Here is a 19,861-nt window from a genome sequence, read left to right on the forward strand (position 1 = left end):
CTCATAGAGTCAGAGTTATGTTAGTTGCTGCTAAAATTGACTTTTAAATACTGAGAGCTCTCAGGTGGAGACAGTGAGGCTAGGACATAACCTGCATGCTGAACTGTCCATAAAGTAAATAGATAAAGATCAATATACTACAGATGTCACACAGACGGTTGCTGCTCTGCAGTTACATGATCTCTCTTTTCTGTAATAGTATATTTTGAGTGCCAAAAGTGCATTGGCTTTGCGTTCTTTTCATCTTTTTTTTCTGTTAACATGTGAGAGGTTTCCTTTCTTTCTCTTTTTCTGTTCTGATAGTTTATTGTCTGCACTTTGTTTTCAGCACTTTGTTTTTTCTACGTGCTACTTCAGGGGTTTCCAACCTTTTTTAAGGAGTGTACCCCTTCTGGGGTACACTCCTTAAGTGTACCTTCTGGGTACACTTCTGGCGGGGCGGGGGAAGAGGGTGTTGGCAGACAGACATGGAGCAGGGGGGTGGGGAGGGGCTTGCACATGGCGGCGGTGGCGCGGGGTGGTGGATGGTGGCAGTTGCCACTGTGTGCAAGCTCCCACTCCCCCATGTACGGCTGGCTGGGCAGTGCCTGCGCGGCCTGCAGAGGGGAGCTGCTGCCCTCGTCCGTGTGCCCTCCCTTCCCTCCTCCCCTGGGCTCTGCTCCTGGGAGGTGGCGGTATGGGGTGGTGGATGGCAGCGCTCCATCCCCGTCCACCCGCACGTACCCCCTAGCCCCTTTCCAAGTACCTCTGGGGGTACGTGTGCCCCCACTTGACAACCCCTGTGCTACTTAATTAGGATATGCTATGGATTTCTTTTTGAATATCCAGGCAGTATAACTAATGTCTGCAGCATTCATAGTATTGTCTCTCCTTAATATTCATAATGTTAATTCTGCTTTTCACTTGGAATATTAGTACTGTATAACATTTGTTTCATTTCACAGTACTATATATGTGCACCTGATCCCATGTTGTTTGATATCAAGTGACAGGTGATGACAAATTGTACTGACAGACTTTTATTGAACACAATTACTCAACAGGAACCATTCCAAATCAATCATAACATAGCAACCTTAATCTGTTAACAGACCTAAATGTATTATATGAAAGTAATTTTTCCCTTTGGTTTACAATTTCTGAACTATTTAATCTAAGCATAATTGAAAGAATGAAAATGTAAAGCTTAATTAAACCTCTTCCATATATTTCCCTGTAAAAAATAAGGCATCCGTTCTCTCCACTTTTTAAAATCTCTTTGTTTTTTGTAACATCCTATATTTGTGCAAATTATTGTTAGCTAATCTTATATTGTGGGAATTTTTATATAGATTCCTGAGATTTTTCTTCTTAATGTATTTTTACCTTTAGTTCCCTGCCGTGTTTAATTTTTTTTTTCCTTCAACTTCCCGTCTGTCCTTCCATCTGTTTAACTTAACTGCCTCTTTCTCTCCTGGTGTGTGTTCTCATCTGTTTTTATGCCTCACTTTTACCCTTTACAGCTTGGTTTAACTTCAGTTAGTGGTCTGGAATAACTTTCATTAAACTATTTCACCACTGTTCGGTAACAGCTATTATTTTTGACGAGTTCAAAGGGACTATTAAACTATAAGCTTTTCTTTCTGTGCATAATGTCTTTTTATGTTATGTATTCGTTACTGTTTGCTCAGCCCAAGTTTGGCAGTAGGGTGATACTTTAGACATGTATAGCAACAGATTTTTAGTGTCTGTTTTCTGAGACTCCACAAGTTTTTACAGTCTCTTGGAAATTATTATAACAAAATGGAAAGAGTTATCCAAATGAAACTGTTAATCTGAGGCAGACAAACTGACCTCGGTTTTGTAAAGACATGTGCACATGCCTAATACTGCATAGGGAAAAGTCCATCTGATTTTCATACATAGGAGAACACATCCTAGCCAGGGGTGGGCAGTTATTTTGGGCAGAGGGCCGCTTACAAGCCATCCAGGGCTGGATGACAGGCAGCCCAGGGAAGATTAACATTAATTTTCTGAATTTTTTAGGGGCCCCGTGGGCCGGATAGAATGGCCTGAAGGGCCGTATCTGGCCCCTGGGCCACATTTTGCGTGCCCCCCCCACCCCCCCCCCCCGGTCCTAGGCTCTTGGTCCTCATCACACACTTGTAATAATCAAGATTATATTAAACTGCTTAAATTTGCTGTTAGATTAGTTTCGTGTGTGGGTAGTTATTTCAGCCCCATATTCTAATTATTCTCTAATAACAATTCTCATCTTGTCTGCATCCCAGATTCTAAAGGAAAATTATGAACTTTTCTGTATGTCTAAAAAATTGATAAATTTGACATCCAGAGGACCAAACAGGGAAGTGCGTTCCCAATTCTGGGGACCTCTACCAGCTCTTTATAGCCAGTGATCTCCAGCTAGAACACATTCATTGGTACATCTGAAAGAATAGACAGTCTCTTGGAGGGCCATTGAAGGATTCAGGCTTTTTATGGACGTTAAAAAAAAAAAAAGCACTTTAAACTGTGCGCCCCTGCACTGAGCCCAGTACATGCCCGGAAGAGGCAGTGTGTTAGTTGGACCCAGCTCACCCTATATCTGTGTAGATTGGGTGTTTCAGTGGGGCTTTTATGGCACTTTTAGGGATGCACCGATGGAAACTTTTTGAACCAATAATGATGGCTGATTTTTAAGGAGCCATATCGGCTGATACAGTTTAGATTACGATATGCAGCCAGGCAGTTTGGAGATGGTGTTGGGCTGGTAAGTCTGGTGTAGGGGAAGGGATGGGGGAAGAGGTATGGGTGGGGCAGATCGAGGCCCTTCTGATGAGGGAGGGAGTGGGACAGGGGTGGGCGTTGCTCGGCCGGGCAGGGCGCAGGATGGGGCAGTGAGCGGCTCATCTGGAGGGTGTCGAGGGGGTGGCTGGCCCTGGCTGGCCCTGCGTGCACCCCGGGAGACTGTAGGGGGCGTGAGTCTCTGGATCTGCATGGGGCGGGGTGGGCTGCTGCTGCAGGCTTGGGGTGGGGCTGTGCTGGGCTGTACTCGGGGGTGGACGGCAGTGGCACTGGGAGGGGGCTGGCGGGTGGACGGCGTACAGCCACCCCAAAATTTGCCGTAGCCTCCCTGTAGCCCCCCTCTCAGTGCTGCTGCTCCCCTGCCGGGAAGAGCCTAGCACAGCCTGCAATGGCAGCTGGCCCCGAACAGATCCAGGGACATGCCCCTCATGCCCTCCCAGAGTTAGTGCAGGGTGGGAGCTGCCTACCCCCTCCCCTCCAGGACGAGCCGCTCACAGCTCTGTCCCCCGCCCCACCCTGGCTGAGCAGCGTCTGCCCCAGCCACACTCCCTCCTTCACTGTGGGGGGCCTTGATCTGCTCCCCCACAGTCCTCCCACCTCTCTTCCCCCACAACAGACTTACCAGCCAAGGCTGCTCTCTAAGATGCTGGGCTGTGCTCCTGGCCACGTTCATGCTGTGGCTGTGCATGTACATAAGGCATTTATTGGCCATATCAGGCAAAAAAAAAAGCCTGTTTCCGAGATTGTCAATTTTCCCTATATCAGTGCGCCTTTAGCTTTTATCTAATAGTTGATTGAATCTGCTTTTAGATAAAAGCACCAAAAAGCCCTGCTGGAGCAAGTGATCTGTGCAAACATTGCGGAGGTGGGTTGAACTAATGCACTACTTCTTCTGGTAAAGCACTTTTTTTTCCCCACCCTCACATCTGCCAGTGCCCTTAGTTTTGCCCCAGAACCTCACATTCTAGTGTAGTATTCTCACTGTTCCTAACAAGTGAGCATTTTTGTTCTAGACTCCTCGTCTGCTTGTTTGTTCCATTGACTTGCGTGATCATAAAAAGGTGTTTCTTCATGGTGCAAATTATTCTGATTAGATAACCAGATAATCTTATTACTGTTTTCTTGTTTTACTTTCCCCTTATTAGTTTATTGAAAACATCCCAAAAATGTTGCGTGATGGGTTATAATGGTGCTAGTTTTAAAGACTTCGTAGACAGCTGAGAGAAGACAGGACCAAGAGCATCATGATTTAGATGAGGACTTGGATCAGCTCAGGTTGGGTCTCTATGATTGTGCTGGCTAAGCAGCTGTAGAAAAATGAATTGGTAGATAAAGAATATATTAACGTGGTTAACTCAGTAATTCTTAACACACAAAACTGTTTTTTAAAGACTTATTCATTTATAACACAAGAAAATAATCGTCTAACATTTTATAATTGGACATTTTGATGTTCCCAAAATCCAGAGACTAAAATCTTGGCAAGAAGTTTAGCTCTTTGAGTCCAAAGAGACTGTAAGAAACAGGTGGTCCTTATTAATTATGCAGTATGTCAGGCTTTTTTTTCTTTCTTTCCCAAAAGTGGAAAAGTACCAAGAATGCCATTTTCGATGCAAAAATAAAAGAACTTAGGCAAGAAGAAACTTGGGTAGGAAAAAACATTGCCAATGTATTGGCTACTCTGCTATAGACAACCTCAAATAAAAATACAGGGGTCTTGGAGTTTCAAGACCAAACTTGCTGTCAACGCAAAAAAAAGCAGCTGTTGCATTTAGTTGAATGTGGTCTGGAAAAACTTAAACGGATCTATTCTTCATTGGAAAATGCAATTCTTTGACCTTAGAACACTTTTGTGAAATTGTGTGGATTTTTTCAGTTTCATTTTTGGAAGTGGGGATTCTGGTGCTTGTCAAAATATTCTGCTTTGATGGTTTTTTAAACAATATTTCCATTTTTACAGTTGAAACAATTATTTACTTAATTTTTGTATTTAATATGCAGGTAGGCCAGAGATTGAACTTCATTAAAAAAGATTAGGTATGCCATCAGAACTAGCTTTAAAAAATATCAGGATACTGCGCTGCAGGATAGTCACTTGACAGGAAATTAGCTGTGTTGCAGAATGTTCTTAGTTTGCTGGTTAGTCTAGTGTAACAAGGAAAAAGACTTGGGGTTTTGTTCCTTGAGCCAGAGTTTGAGTCGCATAAAATTGCATTCAAGAAAGGACCTTATGTCTCTGTTAAAACTGATACTTGGAATTATTTCAGTTTAATTTATGCCTCCACATAATTAAATAGACATTTGCCTATGTTTGCTTTGCAGAAAGCTTCATATATGGAGATGAAACCATGAAGAGAAATCAGAACAAATAATAATGCTTTTCCGAAACCGTTTTCTGTTATTGCTGGCTTTGGCAGCCTTGTTAGCTTTTCTGAGCCTCAGTCTTCAATTCTGTAAGTATATATCCCTGATGTTTGGCCTATAATGGGCCAGTGATGCGACTATATCTGTTTAAAGCAAAACAAAAAGGGGGCAGGGGGTTCATATGTTTTGTATAGATACTGTTGGGCTTCCTAATAAACTTAGACTTTTACAAGAAATTAAAAAAATAATATGAAGATAAAAATATTATAATGTACTATATAAAATTCTAAAAATAGAACTTTTATGAAATCTGAACCACTTCATAAGATTATTTAATTTTTAGAAGTAATAGTCTCTATTAGGTTCATTATGTAGGTTTAATTGAGTCATGGTAGTGGAGAGAGAACCATTTTAGGTAAAGGAACTAATTCCTATTTTGTATTACACCAAACTAGATGGAATCCAGGGAAGTGGCCTGACAATCTGTGCTGTAACACTTCCTTTATTGGGGCTTATCTGCATTTAGAAATTAAATAAAGCTTAAAAAATATTCATTTATCCTACACAGTGCTGGCCACAAGCAACTGTTTTATATAGGAAAAGGCAAATCAAATTAAGCTTCATGTTGGCACAAACATGGCTTGTCTTTGTCCATGCTGACCAGTCAGCAGTGTCTCAGCTAAGGTGACTGTTACATTTACTATTTTTTTCCATTTAAAGCAGGGCCATGAATAGATCCAATTTATGTTACAAGCAAATTAAAAAACTGATGTTGGCTAAAAGCAGAATAAACAGAATATAGGTTACCTACTTTTCCTCCACTGTATTTCCGTAGATTTTATTAGATTTTGTTTCTTCTGTATCCATGCATTAAAATAAATTCTGCTTAGTGATCAGAAGAACACAAAAGATTTCCTGTATTTAAAATTTACCATGTACATGCATATGCAAAACAAAATGTTTTTTAGCACAGAATTTTACATTGCACTCCGGCATTTGAATGCAACTACGTTTTTATGTAAGATGACCTATGACTATCTAATACCTTCGCTAAGCTAAGTAATGCTTGCTAGGAAATATGTACTACTTGAACATGTAATCTCTTCTGTGCACGTGTGGTTCAAAACATTCTCTTAACTTCTCAGGCAGGGTATGATCTGTTTCCCATTAATTTCTCTGTGCCTTGCCCTTCAGGCTTTATGTGCCTCTGTCCTCATGTTTTGTGCTTTTTCTATCATGTAGAACAGGGGTGTCCACTTCACTTTGGGTTGGATCTGGACCATGGGACTACCCCTGGGTTGGATCCATGGGTCTGGTAGCAGCAGGAGTTGGGGAATGGCAGTCATGGGTGAGAGCTATGTCTGTGCAGCCCTTGCTTTCCCCCTTGCTGCTGATGACCATGTTCTTTGGAGTCCAGGGGTCCCAAATTCTGCAGCAGGTCTGTCCCATGACCTTGCTCCCCAACTCGTGATGTGGTGGGACAGATAGAACACCTCTGTGGGCTGGATCTGCTCATGAGCTGTATGTTTGACAACCCTGATGCAGAAGGTCAGCTCCTAGAGAGAGGTTGATCAAAATATGAAACAGAAATATTACCTGAAATATAAGTAGATGCTGCTTCATGCCCCATCTTTACTAGCAGAGGATACAAGATGGCAAGTGAATTTAAACTTTTTAAATCACTGCGAAATGATATCCACTTCTTTTAAGGAAGCTGTGTGCTCAAGAATCATTCCTGTAGACTAAGACATTTGAGGGCTGTTTAAAAGTAAATTAAACTTCAACAAGTCAGGGCCAATGTTGATGCTGAAATATATTTGGAATTTTTTACATAATGAAGACTGAAAAGAGAACAAAGTATTTTTGGTGAAGGCTGTACAGGATAGGACCATGCCTGCATGAAATATGGAGAGGATGCTTAGCCTTAGCACCAAGAAGTGAACCCAAGCTAGTGGCAGGGTATGCAGTGAGACTGGAAACACCAACTTCACTCATTAGACATTTAGGATTGAAATCAGTGAACTAACAACTAAGAAGTATGTGAGTGTGTGTGTGTGTGTGTGTGTGGGGGGGGGGGGGGGGGCGGGGGGCAGGGCAGTATCCTCAGGCCTTGACTTCGGGGGTGGAGAGGGCACAAAAATAGCTGATGCTGCTTCATCTGCCAAAGGCACAGAAGTGCCCTGCTCTGTCTCTGAGTGTTTGCATCTCTGTTATCAAAACTATGACCATTCCGGGTACTCTTCATTTTCACCTCCAAGTCTTTCCTACTCTGTGTTGAGTCCAATCAGTAAGGATCCTAAGGAGTTTTGACAGCTTTTCCTTCTAAGCCCACATCCACAAATTGCATGCATTCACAAATCCATGAAGTCTTGATACACAGCAGGGAAAAATCTATAGGAAAAGGTGCCTCCTGAATGGAAAAGTTTTTCAATAAGGCCCACCCAGTAATACCTAAATTTGGTACAGATGCCAGTACTAACAATTTTTGGCTGTTTCTTATTGTTGGCGCATTCCTTTTAGTTCTTTTGTGGTTCACCTGGTAGCATTGTCAATCTATCCTGCATCAATAGAAACCACTCTTGTCTCTTCTGCTCTTCATCTAGGTTTTTCAAGGGATTCATGTGAACTTACCCACTGCTCAAGGCATTTCAGTATGGGATTTTAAGTGTTAGGGCAATAGTATTATGGAGTACTCTCCTCCTTTTAAGCTCCTCTAATCCTTCATTGACAGCCTTGTGCTCAGAATAGTTTCTTTCATGGCATCGCTAGTGCAGAAGAGTGATCTTGCTTAAAGCATCTATTGCTGAACTCTTAAGTGATTTGTTTCACCAAGAAAATGGAGATACTCAGACATCAAGCAAGATTAATTCCCCAAATGGTTTCCAACCTCTACATAAAATAACTTGTGTGTTCTTCCCAAAGTTACATACTATGCCATGGGATATAAACCCAGCTCTTGATAATATATAGCTTCAGATTCTGAATGTTTTGCTTCTCCAGCAGTGAGTAGCCAATTCAAGGGCCAGGGTATTTCATCCAAAGCTGTCAGAATAACTCATATTAGGTCTTGACATATTACCAGTGGGCTGAAACAACATGTCCAATAAGCTTCTGAAATGTGGTGATACCGAAAATCTAAGGCTTCTTTGTGGAGTAACCTGCTAATATTTGTTAAGCACTCTGCCCTGGAGTGCTTTAGCATCTTGGAGATGTTAAATGTGATATACTGCTCTCCTAGAGTGCCTGTAGACGTGTGGGACATCTTCTCCAACGCGCTGTAATTACAGCGTGTTAGAGAGCACTTGATTAATCCAGCCTGCTGGAGCGTGCTAATTAGCATCCTCCAGAAGTCTTGGTGTCTTCTGTATTCAGTGTTCCTGCACTTCAAAATGGTGGCAGGGGCACTTTAAAGCTTGTTGAACAAGAGACGCCCTAATTAAAGTGCCCCCTCCCTGCCCCCAGAGCATGTTTAAAGACACCTGTATTTCATATTCAGTTGATGCAACTGAAACTTTATTTCCACTGTCTGGAGAGAATGGTACTTGCCAGCTGCCAACTAAGTAGGGCCCACACTGACGTATACTTGAAGAAGAAAGACAAGTTTTTAACTTTCTAGTAACCATGTTTTGGGATAACTTAGTCTATGCAGATCCTTCAGCCTGCTTTCCATTGATGCATTTGAGAGGTATGGTTATGACTGCACTTTTCTTTTATACACTTGCACTGGGCGCAGTGTTGGCAGATGTACCTACTCAAAGTATTTCAGGTACATGAGCCAGAAGTGCACGGTCACCTGCACTAGCTACCACCTCTCCTTTGTGGATAGGCGTTAGCTAGTGCAGGTGACCATGCATTTTTATAATTAGCAAGTTTCCACGTTCCGTGTTCTCAAATAACTGATATTTATTTCCATGCAAAATGACTCCTTCAGTTCCTGTTCCTGGGCATGTGTAATGAGGGCTTCCAAGAAGCCGTGGCATTTCAGTGTTCTCTATATTGGAAGTTTCCAGAACATTTCTCTTTTTTATGAATATATATATTTTTTTTCATCATTTACTGGTTTTTGGCAATTCTACAGGGGAGTGACAGTAATACACTTTTTTGCTCAACTATGAGAAAAAAAGACTTGTTTAAAGACTAGCGTCAGAGTTCCAGGCACCTTTTAAATAATGTATTTCATAGATTGTGTGATCAGACAAAGGACTGGGGACCAGATGTGTGTTTGATTTCACTTTGGCTCAGCTACTGCCCAAATGCATGTTAAACTCAAAATATCTGTGCTATAAAATGAGATTTACATGAACAGTTGATCCCTCTGAGTTGATATGCTTTAATTTTTAAAAGATATAGAAAGAGTGTCTTGAACCAAATTCTATTTGTGAGAATTTTCTCTGACTACTAAATGCTACAAAGTATTTTCCTCTTGAGTTTAACAATCCTAAAATTTCACACTGGATGTTAGATTGAATGTCAGATCATATGTAACTGTTGACAATTGAAGTAGATTAGCTAGTAATTTGTTAATCTATTTGTAGTTATATCTGAGTAATGTGAATATTTAAATATGTGACATGTATAAAGTTATTTTTTCTTCCTATTTGTAACATTTGGTTTTTTTTGTATATTAATTTTCTTTTTTATGTATACTGTCTTTGTCTGCCTAATGGGAATGGAAGAATTCAAATTACATTTAAATTTCATGAAGTCTTGTTCTCTGTTAAGCTCTGTTTAATCAATTATAATTTTTTGATCCATGCAGAAAATATGATGTTGAATTTATATGAACAATCTATGCTAATCATATTGAAACCATGTTTTTAGTACTAAATGAAATTTTTTATATATAAAAATACATTTAGTGCTTTAAAATACGGTTTCAGTACGATTAGCATAGTTTGTTTTTAAATTTGAAATTCTCACGTAAGACTACATAGCGGCTAATGTCTTACAATTTTGAATGAAAAAAGGGAAGTAACTTTACAAAAAAAAAAATAGCAGAGAAATCTGAATAGAACTGAACTTGATCTACCCCATGGTGTGACTAGTAACTTCTAGAGACAGGTGAGTGAACTGAAAGCTTGTCAATACAGTGTTCTCTGTGCTTTTATTAAGTAAAACATGGGCTTTTCCTTTACTAGTAACAGACCACATGCGGGCTGTGGCACTCCCAAGGGTATGTGCTGGGGCCTGTGCTGTTTAACGTGTTCATATCATAAAAGAGGGTGAACAGCAAGAGGAAGAAGGCACTAGGAGTGAAATCCTTCTTCCTGTCCTATTCTCTTTTATGCTTTGTCAAAGGGCCAGAGAAGGATAAAAGGACTTCAGAGTCACTGGATATAGTTCGGGAGGAATCCCGTGGCATAGGAACTGAAGACTTAAGCTGTACAGTCCCTTGCAGGTCCTCATATAGAAGGCATATTAGAGGTGTGCCCCAGCACATCGCTTTATAGAGATTCTCAGCAGTATTGTGGCCCTTATTCAGCAGGAGTGGCTGCCATAATTTAGACTGCTGAACTACCAGTATTTAAAATGTACTCTGCACCTTTGAGCAGCCCAGGGTTAAATGATACATAGATATACCTTCAAGCCATCTTTCCCAGGGAATTCAAGTGCTGTGTTCCACCATGCAGTATCTGAGAATGGAAGGGCTTTCCTAAAATCCATTCTAACCATTTTTCATATCTTTAAATCAAATCCATATCTGCTAAATTGTAAAATGCTTTAAGAGAACAGCACTCATTGGTTCTGTATTGAATAGGTGAATCCTCATAACTTAGCTAAAGGGCAAGAATTTGTACCATATCTATTTAGTAGTAATGGAGTAGTAAGGCTATTCTGTTTACTTTTATTGGTAAGGCGTAAATAGTGCTTTCTTTTTGGATCAGGATGTTATACAAAGTCTATAGGGTTACTTATACAGAGACTTATAGACCCTGTTGCCATAATTTCTCACCTTTCCGGTGTTTTAAACCTGCCGCAGAATTCAAGTGCTATTTAAAATCTCCTTCGAGTTGGTTTTTATGGTTTTTTTTTTTTTTTTTAATGAGTTTCTATTTAACGTTTACAGTAATACAAAATGTCTTGGGTTTACAAAATGAAACTCTTAATGGCCATTATTAGTGGAGTTGATTCCTTCTTCATTTACCACATCTTTTAATCATACCTCCCTCCCCCCCCCCTTTTTTTTTTGGTTTTTTTTAGACCACTGAACAGATCTTTTGTGATCAGCTTAATAAGAAATATGATATACACATTTCAATCTTAAGTGAAAAATCTGTTGCTTTAACAACACATATCAAAAGAAAGATGCAGTCATCTGTTTGGGGGAGGTGCATCACTTCTCATTTTTTTAAAATTCTGATTCCAAATTTTGGGGATTTTTTTAAGTTGGAGATGTTGAACATAGTGAAAATTTCGATTTTAAGGGAAATTTTGTGCATTAAATAATATCAGCTATCGGATGTGTTAGGGTGCGGACAGAAGTGCAGTTGCCTGCTGTAACTGAGAATGCTTTGCAGGAAGCGTTTTGAGTTGCAGTGATCCTCCCAACTAAACAGAAGTTCACTGTTAGTTCCAGGGGGAGGAGAATCTAGCAGCTGGCTGGGAGCCTGCAGCTGTTTTCCCTAGCAGCAGCCCCAGCTCCCTCCCAGACTGCCTGTATTTCAGAGGGAGCTCATTCTAGGGTTTCCCCAGCTGGTGCTGGAGGGTGGGGTGGGTGAACTGGAGCTCTCCCCACCTTGGGGGGAGCTCCTATACACCCTCCCCACCCTCTATTGGGGCGGAAAGACCCCCAGTCCAAACTCCCTGTGCTCCCTTTCCCCCCCCTTCCATTCTAAAAATGGCTCAAGCCTGGGAGGCAGTGCAGACATAAGTTACAGAAGATGCTCTCTTTTGAAATGTCTTCATCTGACCCTTCATGCAGCGAGGGTTCAGATTTTCACCTGATTGAACATTTTTGAGGCTGTTTGCAGCTGTGCACTTTTATTTGGTCATGGCTATGATCTGGCCATTTTCTGTGGCCAGATCAGGTGAAAATTGTCACTTCTCTCTGCACCCTTGTTACTTAGTCTTGGCGAAGTACAAGGCAAAGGACTTCCCAGAGTGTTGAAGATGGCTGCCTCAATTCAGTCAAGTTCTTAAACACATTCCTAGCTTTACATATGTGAGGTATACCACTGAATGTAACTACTTTCGTGCTTGTACACTTGCTAGAATACCCTGTTGACCTGTGGCCCCAGGGCAGTGGGTAGAGAATGAGCCAGCTGTCACTGTTAGTGCATGTCACATGCTGAGTCTAAACGCTTTATTTTTCGCTCTAATTGGTGCCGCTCTGGTTCTTCTTCCCAGACTGTTTTAAACACTTTTATGATCCTTTCTTTTCAGAACCTGCCTTGCAGGCCAGGTCCTTTATGCCTCTTAAATATTTATTTTTGTGAGCCCTGATTCTCCAGGTGCCTCAGCACTTCAGTTAATGCTGTTCTGTGACACTTCAGCTTTGTTTTTTAATTTGCAATGGTTTGGTACCTGCTGTTACATTTTAATGTGTTTGGTGCCTGCATTAACTGAGGCACGGTGTTTCTTAGTGCTTAATATCTTCCCTTGTGCTCTCCACCCACAGAACATGTAGTACGTCAGTGCTTGTTTCAGCAATTTGGGCATTTATACACATACCTTTTTGTCCTGCAATGCTCCAGAGATCCAGAAGGTTGGAGCAGACTTGATCAATAGAGTCTGCTCCACACGCGAGCTGATGTGCGCTGCGCTGTGGTGCGTGTAGTTGTATAAGTGGCAAAATGCACGTCGGCATGCAGAAAATAGCGGGCGGTATGCTTTTGAACTAAAACACCTTTGACTGTTTAGTTTGGGGATCATTGCAACTCAGATCGCTTCCTACAAAGCATTCTCAATTAGTGTAGGGAACTGCACATCTGTCTGCACCCTAACACATGTGATAGCTGATATTATTTAATGTATTATTTAATGTCACCGCCATTTTCTCAGTGCTGATGTGCATTTTGCTGCTTATACAGCTGTATGCACTGCAGTGCCGGGTGTTTTTTAAAAGTGTCTGGCACTGCAGCACAAACATGTATACAAATGCCTTGGCATCAACTTTTTTTAATTCTGGGGAACCTTTGTCAGCGCTTCATTGTCTGTGCATGCGGTTTCCAGTTGCATTTTTGGAGCGTTGCTATTTGACTTCACATTTTTGAATAGTGTTTTGTTTTTGGTTTCACATGTTAGGTCTTGCTTAAACATCATATTGAGATTTTGTAATGTGATGTTGGAGGCCCACCTTAATGCATGTGTTTGAATTCTTTCTGCCCTGTCTAGACTCTATTTCAACAGATGGTGCAAGTCGGGGGTTGATCCAGGATTTCCAAAAGCAGGGTGCAGATGCAGCAACCCACACGTCAGAGGTGGCTGCACCACCTGTGTCTAGCCTCCTTTGCCCCGCCAGTACAGGCAGACCACGATGTGGGAGCCGCTGGAGAGTTTTTAAAGTAGTAAAGCAGGTTAAAATCCCCCCTCCCTTTCCTTTCCTGTTCAGAGGCAGCCCTATCCCCTCCTCTTTCCCTTCCCCCATCCCACTCCTTTGCCTGCCCCTGCTGTGTTCTCTACAGCTGGGGGTGCCAGGACGTTTCAGAGCCAGCTGGGTTGAGCGGGGCCTGGGCTCAGCTGGGGAGGGGACAGCAGCAACAGGGCAACTGCAGAGTTCTCCCCACCTTGCCTAGTCACAGCGCAGGGAAGCAGAACCCCTGTCTATCCCTGCTGTCCTTGTTCCCATCCCCAAATGAGCCAATGGCTCTGGTGCTTCTCTGCCCTCAGGACAGTGGGGAAAGGCAGGTGTGGGGAGGGGTGAGAATTTAGGAAAGGGATGGAGAGGGTGCATTTCTTTGAGCAGGAAGGGGAAGGGAGAGAGTATTTTCATCTGTTTCAGGAACTTAAAAAAATTCTCTGGAGGTTTCTGTGGTGCGGTCCAGTCCAAAGGAGGAGTTCACCCCCTTTGGATCCACCGCTGATGCAAGTTATCTTAAAACATATGATTAAATTAAACATATATAGAAGTAAACCAAAGGTTTGGTACTTTATTCCAAGCCAGTAGTTAGTGATGTTGTAGGTAGATTCTTGGAGGACAAAGATGATGATAGAAGAAAATCAAGAACATTAGTAGGAACCCCCTCCCACACCCGTTTACATAAACAGGATCAAATGCGGTTACCAGATCTGCAAAAAAAAAAAAGTTACGTTTATATTAAAATTTCTATTCAAGACTCTTAATTTGCAGTGGTCATTTGAATAAATGCAAGTGCTGTTTTAAATGCTTCCAAAATAAAATGTTGTTATTCAAATACATGTAAACCAAGTTCCAGTTTATTTCTTGGTTGGGGCTTTCAGTAAACAGCAAATGGTAATGTCAAACAGCTCCTGTCCAAACAGGAAAACTGACATGGGTAAAACTGGAGACTGAATTATAATTGTCCAGAGTTTCCCACCTAGTTCAGTTGATGTTGGGTTTGATTGTATATTTATCTTAGCAGAAAACCAAAAAATGTATACTAATATCTAAGCTAGCTAGCTGTTATTTTATACTAATAACAGGTAAGCTATCACAGGTAGAAGTACTTGCATATTTGGTAACTAAATTGTTCTTGGCTGTTTATGGATCCTTGTCAAATATATTCTTCCTTGATAAGTTGTTGGGTTTTTTTCCCCGTCAGAGGGCCGCAATATGATGATCATAAATATGATTTGAGTTTCATAGGCACTGACAAAACTTGTGTGTGTGTGTGTGTGTGTGTGTGTGTGTGTGTGTGTGTGTATGTATGTATGTACATGTGTGTGTGTGTGTATGTGTGTGTGTGTGTGTGTGTGTATATATATATATATATATATATATATACGTACATACATACACACTTATTTTATATAAAACCTTATATATATATAAAAATAAACCATGTGTGGTTATATATAAAATAAAAATAATATAATTGTCCAAGATTTTCATCATTGTCTTGTACATGTGCTATACTTTGGCATACACTTCTACTAAAGGCCATGGATTAAATTCTTGCATCATTTCAATAAAATTAAATCTTTGGCATGCAGTGGGGCCAGAGTTTCATTTTCCAACTTAGTGCTGCTTCTAATATTTATTTCAGTAATCATTTGATGTTTTGCGTATGAGCACCTTTTGAATGTATAAACTAGAATTTTTTTCTCTGAAAATATGGGTGAAACCTTTATTTCTTCTAATGCTCTTAAAAAAAAACAAACCCCACAAAACCCTTACACACTTTGCCACAGGGGCCTCTATAATGACTTTCTCTAAAGGTACATACAGACATTCAGGGAGGTTAGGGAGAGGTTAGATTGATCTACGTCACCCAGTCTAAGGTAAGTCAGGATTGGGGGGCTGTAGAGGGAGACTTGGAGGGAATGGGCGGGGGGGGGCAAGCAGGCTTGAGGGGACTGGGGGGCAGGATCAGGGCAAGGCCTGCAGGGGGCATTTGGGGGGGCAGGCTGTGTCCATAGGGGGTTGGTGGGGCCAGGAGGCTCATGGGGTCTGCAGAAGGGCTGGAGAGGTTCTGTTTCCCACCCTTTAGGACCAGGAGCTATTTTTATCCCCCTGACTCCCCCCCCAGACGAACAACCCTTCCCCAGTAAGCTTGTCCCCCCCATCTGTCCCACCACTCTCCCCATCGTGACTTACTTCCTTGGCTCCCAGCACCAGCAAACACTGCTAAAATTGGCACTGAAAGTGGTTTGCAGGATTGGGGGTTAGCAGGCTCAGTGGAGGGCTAGTTGGTCCATGGGGTTGGGGGAATTGTCTGTCTGGGGATAGAGTGAGGGACTGGGAGCTAAAAATAGCCTGGTGCCAGGAAGAGGGTAGGAAAAATGCAGCCCCAAGGCTGGGGCCATCAGCTGGGCTTTCCCAGGCCTGGGGCCGTGCTGGGAACTGTACAGAAGTTCAGAACAGTTAGATCGGTCTTAAAACAGCCAACTAGATCTAAGTTAGACTACCTCAGAGGTAGGGTTAATTGAGATTAGGTTGGCCATTTTTAGATCGATCTAAGCTTCCTAAACTTCTGTATAGTTTGTACTTAGTTTAACCTAACTGGAGATCTAAGTTTAAGGTCTGCGCCTGGATGAACTAAGCTGGCCATTTTTTAACACCTCTAACCTCCCCCTAGCTTCCCCAACCGTCTGTATGCACCCAAAAATGGGACCAAAATGGGGTGTTTTTGTCACTGGTCCAAACAGCCCTGTAATGTTGTCTGCCAGCACAAGTGGCCTGAGCCAGAAGCAGTGCAAAAGATGTCTGGAGGTGCTGTCCTGACTATTTAATCACAACAGAAGATTTAGTCACCCTGCAGTCTTCTGAATGCAGGGTCTACAATTGTGATAGGCTTGTGTGTGGGCTGTTCAAAGGCTTACTAAGATGCTAGCATAAGGGCCTGTCACGATCAGACTCTGATGCTGAAACAGCTGCACATACAGCTAGTTTCCTTTGCTTAATTTCTGCAGCAGAGTAGTAAATGTCAGAAGTACTTTTTTAGGTGGATGACTATGCAATATTTTCCAGCAATGACTCACTATTGTACTTTTTATTTTCCCTAGCTCCTGAATGCTATTATCATCTTCTCTATCTTTACAGTTAATCTTGGCAAGGTCTTACAATTTTAATAACTGATGGCCATTTTTTTTGAACCACTGATTGCGGGTTTAACTGCATAACAAGCCATTGCAACTAATCTAAACTGAGTGGCTCATCTTGTGCTTGGAATAAGCAGAGCTTATTCCAAGATATGGATCTTGTTTTTTCCCTACCAGTCAGTCTTTGACTTCTACAGGCCATTAGCTGCAGCTTTCACTATTTTAAGTCAGTCATATCTTTTGTCTTTAAAAAGTCCATTACATAGTATAATGTATATTAATTTGTGAGTAGCCAATTCTAGTCTCAGAGTCGAATAGCAAAGCAGGACACACAAAGGTTCTTCTCTTTATAGTAACCAGATTTAGCTGTCTGCCAGCATTCTTAACTGTATTTTTTCTAATTTAGTTATTTAAATCAAAATAATAAAGATGCTTGTCCAAAGCACTGAGAGCCCAAACATACCATTAAAAGTATTAGTAAATCTCAGGAACATTATGTTGATCAATTCAGCAGATACTCATCTAGGCAGAAGTGTACCAGAAATCCATTCCACTCTTTGATTGGCGGATGCCCTGTGTCATGATGCTGTACAGGGAATTGTGGATGCATTTATGATTCGGATACCTTTTTTGCTTCCATGCTCCTTGATTTAGTATTTTGGGGAATAGGATTCTGTAGTATAATTATATATTTCTTTTAAAAACTCTTCATGGGCACATCCAGACAAGCATTCATGGATGTTTTCCCCAGGGACAAATAGTTGCCGCACATATTTGTGCCATTGCTAGTTTTTCCTAGGGAACACCCCTGCATGCACACTCTGGTGCATGGCAAGTTGCCAGGGGTGGTATAGGGGAGCCCGTGGCCAGCAGCCTTACCTGGGGCTCCAGTGGCAGAGATTTGGATGCACAGAGCCTAGCCAGCAGCTGGAGCATGGCTCTGGCTGGCCAGGCTCTGGTTTTGGGTGGTGCACTGCCCTGCTTCTTTTCTTCACGCTTTTTTGTTCTCCTGGTATCTTAATTTGGCTCTCCACTGCAAATATGCAGTGTGGAGAACCAAATCATGTGCACAGAGTGCGTTTTGCAGTGCTCAAAAGCCTTTAAAGCACCACAAAACGCCCATGTATGCTCATGTGGATGTGATCCGTATGTCCATTTTAAATGTTATCTTTTAAATTTCAGAGGCCACATTGTATTTACCCACAGAAAGGTTAAATAAGAAAAGTTTCACTAGATTCCAACTGTAATCTTGTACATATTTAGCATATATCCTTTTTCTGAAGGTAAATGTAATTTCACCTTTACCTACCTTGTACTGCCCTGGGCCTTATTTTCCATAAAGAATATACTCCTTGGGATTTCTAGGTAGTTCATCTTAGTGGAGTTTAAATCTGCCTCAGAGATGTTTCTCGGAGGCCCTACCACTGTTGGTGTTTCTGGGCCACCCAGCAGTGGTCACTTTGGGTGCAGTTTTATTCCGCCACTCTGCTTGGCTGGCTTTTTCTTCCTGGCAGTGGGGACTTGAATCCAGCTTTAAGTCATTCTTTTAAAATCTCTTTTTATCTGTAGTCTCTTTGCTACCTGTCCCTACCTCTACCTCTAAAGTGTGCTGCCTTCCTTTATGTTTTTCTGTTTATGCTGTATTATATTAAGATGATATAATCAAAACTAAATCCAAGGATCAAGGTACACAATGATACACATTCCAGTTCACTGTATTATGGTCTGCTTTTTTTAAATGCAGGGTCTTACTTTATTTTTGACTATTACTGGCCAAAGTGGTGCTTGATCATTGTCTGAGAGTCTACAATTAATTCACAATGCATTAGCCTAGCCCACTTCATTTTATTTTCTTATGAGATGTCGGGATGAAAACCATCCAGCCCTTGATGCAGTGTAATTGTTCACAATAGTTCATCACCCCTTGGTATGGAACTTCTGTCTCTGATCATGCCTTTTTTTATGTGTGTGAAGAGTTAACCCTATCCAAGGTATATCCTCATCTTCAGCAGTGCAAAGAGATTTATACATCATCTCTAAAGTTCTCCTTTTTCTACTCTGATCTAATAGATGTATTTGCTCACCTACAGGCTTCTGTTTCTGATATACTTAAAATTCCTTATTCTGCACATGGGTGTTCACGTTCCTTTTCGCAGACATTTTAATTAATTTCCCCCCCTACCAGTGCCCACTTTTTTTATCCTTATTTGTGGGTTTCCATTTTTTTTGGTTTTTTTGGAAGTGACACAATAGTTTATTCAGTCCAAAGTATATCACTTAACCATCCCCTCACTTCTGCTCTCCCCTGTCTTCCCCAGCTTTTTTTTTTTGTGTGTGTTCTGGCAATTGTGTATCATCTGTGACTAATAACATCTCTTAAGCTGATTCCATGCTGATTCTTTGGGTTTTAATGCTTTCCCTTCAGGCAGTTTTTGATTACTTACTTTTTAAAAGAATCCATTCTCCTGAATTTACTTCTCTTCCCCCCTCCCCCTTCCCCTTCTTAATGTTCACTCTGAGAGAGTGGAAGAAAGCAGTGATTTACATGTGTTAACTGGCATTCTGACTCAACTGGCAACAAATTGGAGTCTAGGCCTGATTACTGTGTGTTCAAATTCTAATGTAGGAATCAATCTCATTTGCTCCCACAGCTTGGTATTACAGAGAAAACTAGTTGTATAGGCACATGAACAAGGTATTTCTAGGTAAGCTAGGATGTGATTCTGCAGAAGGGCTCCCCCAGACCTTGCCAGATAAAGTTAGCTACTGTTATATTTACTCCCATTGTTGACACTGGATTTTAGGAACCCAGCCCTTATACTTTTGTTCCAGGTGGGCACAACCCTCAGACCGACCACAACACCTGCCAGTTGATAATAGGAGAGTTTATTGATACGGAGTGATAAAAAAGTAACAATACAAACAATCAAGCAATTTGTATCTACCAATCCTAGGGCTGTCATAAGAGTCAAAGTACATCTGGTCAGGATGCAGGCTTCACTCTGAGGCGGTTTCTCTTAGGTGTCAGCAGTCTGGAGGTGGGATGCCGAGG

At 41.5% G+C, this 19,861-nt stretch overlaps 1 protein-coding gene across 1 annotated transcript in view; it reads left to right on the top strand.

Annotated features, from left to right (window-relative positions):
* The window catches only part of PXYLP1 (2-phosphoxylose phosphatase 1), a 98,134-nt gene that overhangs the window by 26,114 nt on the left and 52,159 nt on the right, over nucleotides 1–19,861 (top strand). The window contains exon 2 of the mRNA XM_006261318.4: nucleotides 5,107–5,237. Within this exon, the coding sequence (XP_006261380.1) occupies nucleotides 5,159–5,237 (79 nt within the window). The 5' untranslated portion in view covers nucleotides 5,107–5,158. The remainder of the gene's footprint in view (nucleotides 1–5,106; nucleotides 5,238–19,861) is intronic.

The sequence above is a fragment of the Alligator mississippiensis genome, chromosome 7 (assembly GCF_030867095.1).
Source record: "Alligator mississippiensis isolate rAllMis1 chromosome 7, rAllMis1, whole genome shotgun sequence".
NCBI lineage: Eukaryota > Metazoa > Chordata > Crocodylia > Alligatoridae > Alligator > Alligator mississippiensis.